Here is a 2629-nt window from a genome sequence, read left to right as displayed (position 1 = left end):
CCGTTGCTGGACATGCACGTGTCGGTGCGGGTGGTGCAGTTGCAGTAGTCACCGGTCCAGTCTGAGTCGCACAGACAATCCCCGCAGCTGCACTGCCCATGGCCTGGGGACAACCCAGAGGGCATCAGGACCCTTGAGTGTCCCCATAGATCTCATTAACTGTCACCCATAGGGGCTGCCCATATATCCAGAGCAGCAGATCCACTTCCGTGGGCACGGCAAGGCGGACCCACGGACAGCCCCAGGACAGCCCCCTTCCACTGTCGTTGGGGTGGGGCATGCAGCAGCCCACATCAAACCTCAACCGTTGCCGTGTCCCCTCTTATTCTACCCAAAACAGAAAAAACCTGCCAAATTTCCAGCTGAGCTGCCCCAGCTGTGGCAGGTCGGCAGCAGCAGCTGGAGATGCTCAGTCCGATCCCTCTCTGGGGCAGTCGGCAGCAGCAGCTGGAGATGCTCAGTCAGATCCATCTCTGGGCTAGTCAAGCTTCAGCTTTTAATTTCAGACTGTCAGGACATCTGGTCCAACCCCCAAATCCCACTTTTTTCCCAGCCCCAAACCAGGCAGGGGAAGCTGATTGCTGGGAAATGCCCCACAGGCTCTGCACGCTCACCAAGACTGGTTTAATTAGACAGACAGACAGACATGCTCCAGTCCTGCCAAAGCCTGGAGCTATTTGGGTTGTGGTTTGATTTCAGCTCAAAGTCGAGACATGGGTGAGCGGTGGAAATGCCGCGGAACCGGCACGCGCCGACCTGTCCCAAGCCCGGGGCGCAGTGGGAACGCTGCTCCCAGCGGGGCATCGGCCAGGCACCGTCCCCAACCATGGCCTCGGGGGCACTGGCATGAGAAATGAATGTGTAACCCCGTTAATGAGGAACTAGGGCTGAGTCACAGGAAAATAGCGCCCTGCTGGGTGACAAGGCACGGAAACAGACGGGGAGGCTGGGGAGAAGTGGCTCAGTGGGGCGGGATGGATGCCAATAGGGTCACACAGGGCGGGTTAATTAACAGCTTGCCCAGGCTGCTGGCAGTGCCTCGTCATCGCCCTTTGCCCATGCTGGCAGCCCTTGTGCAAACAGGCAGCAGGAGCAGGGACAGGCGCCCACTCCCGGAAGGCACCAACTCTCAGGGGCGGGGGGGGGGAACCCAGCGTTACCAGCTGCATTATCTGCAGCAGCACGGAGGCAGCCGTGAGCCCTGAAGTTGAGCTGAGGGGCAGGTGGGGTCCCGAAAACTCTGTTTGGGGACATCAGGGAGCAGGAACCAGGTGTCACCTGGCCAGCAGGCTTGATCTTGCCCAGGCCGGGCTCCAGGGGAGTGGGATCAGCTTTGGCCACTGTCGTTTTCCTGGGGACTTTGGGGCTCACAGCAGAAAAGCAGCAGGTTTTTGGCACTGTGTGAGCAGCTCGGGGAGGGAGGCCGGGGAGAGGGAAGAGGGCGGCTACCCCTCCCTCCTTGAATCACTTTTGGGTGCTCTGCTCCTGGAGGGTACGTGCCACAGCTTCCTGTCTCAGTCCCAGGCACTGCCACCCCTTGCACATTCCTTGAAAAAAACGGAGACGGGGCAGAGGACTGGGGTTTGCCCAGAGCTCCAGTGCTTCCTGGAGACAAGGGTGGGATAAACCCTGGAGGAGGCCCGGGCACATCGGGTCATGTGAAGCCACTCTCCTTTGGATGGGAGTTTTGCAGAGAGGGGCTCCTTCCCCGGTCCCCAGTGTGGGAGGAGTACCCAAGCACTGGTCCTCTCTCCCCAGTACTGAGAGCAGCACAGCTGGGGCTGGGGTGGCAGAGTCTGGCAGCACACGGAAGAGATGAATATTCAGGAGAGATGGTGTATGGCCAGTGGGGGGGAGGAGTTGCTTCCTCACCTCTTTTGCCAATGGGGAGTCTTCAAGGACTCTGTGAAGGATAACCATTGCCTCTGCCCACCCCTCTCCCTACACCCTGGGCTTCCCTCCTGCAGAGCAATACCTCTTGTATCGGGGGCTGTGAGATTCGAGCAGGGTCCAGCCGGTCCCCACATTGCGCACTCCAGGGCTGCTTCCCTGGTGTCCCCCTGACGGGACTCCTGAATCTAAGCAGGGACCAAGATCTGCTTTTAACCCTCTAGCCCATCACCCTGCCCCAGCTCTCGGGCGCGGAAGGTGATACCATGTGCCAAAAAGGGAGTGATTCCCCCTGACATCGCGTCAGGGCTGGTCCAGGGAGAGCCATGGCTGAGCAAGCCAGAGGTGGGGACAATGTGTGAGGACAAGCCCCCAAATAGCTGGTGTCTCCCTTGCCATGAGCTCAGGGCAGCCCTGAGCTGCCTCCCCTCCAAGCCCAGCACTCACCTGAGCACATCTGGCCCTTGAAACGGACGCAGGAGAAGTCATCGCACTCGCAGTACTTGCCCGTCACCTTCCCGAAGTCGCTGCTGTGGCACACGCACTGCCCGCAGATGCACTCGCCACGCTGGCTGCAGAGGGGCTGGCCCGGCCGGGGGCTGCAGTTGTCCTGCTGCGAGGGGTTGTACTCCTCCTCCGAGCACTCGCAGTGCGAGCCCAGGCGCCCGGCGTTGCAGCGGCAGATGCCGCACTCCAGCATGCCGTTGCCCTGGCTGGAGGACGAGCTGTTGGCGCCGGG

The 2629-nt window shown here is 60.8% G+C and overlaps 1 protein-coding gene across 1 annotated transcript in view; it reads right to left on the bottom strand.

Moving 5' to 3' along the window:
* The window catches only part of ITGB3 (integrin, beta 3 (platelet glycoprotein IIIa, antigen CD61)), a 20785-nt gene that overhangs the window by 2926 nt on the left and 15230 nt on the right, over nt 1-2629 (bottom strand). The window contains exons 11-12 of the mRNA XM_010132457.1: nt 2338-2615; nt 1-103 (exon numbers count right to left, since the gene is read on the bottom strand). Of these exons, the coding sequence (XP_010130759.1) occupies nt 1-103; nt 2338-2615 (381 nt within the window). The remainder of the gene's footprint in view (nt 104-2337; nt 2616-2629) is intronic.

This window comes from Buceros rhinoceros, unplaced genomic scaffold (assembly GCF_000710305.1).
Source record: "Buceros rhinoceros silvestris isolate BGI_N320 unplaced genomic scaffold, ASM71030v1 scaffold12653, whole genome shotgun sequence".
Taxonomy (NCBI): domain Eukaryota; kingdom Metazoa; phylum Chordata; class Aves; order Bucerotiformes; family Bucerotidae; genus Buceros; species Buceros rhinoceros.
This window is presented reverse-complemented; position numbering and strand designations above follow the sequence as displayed.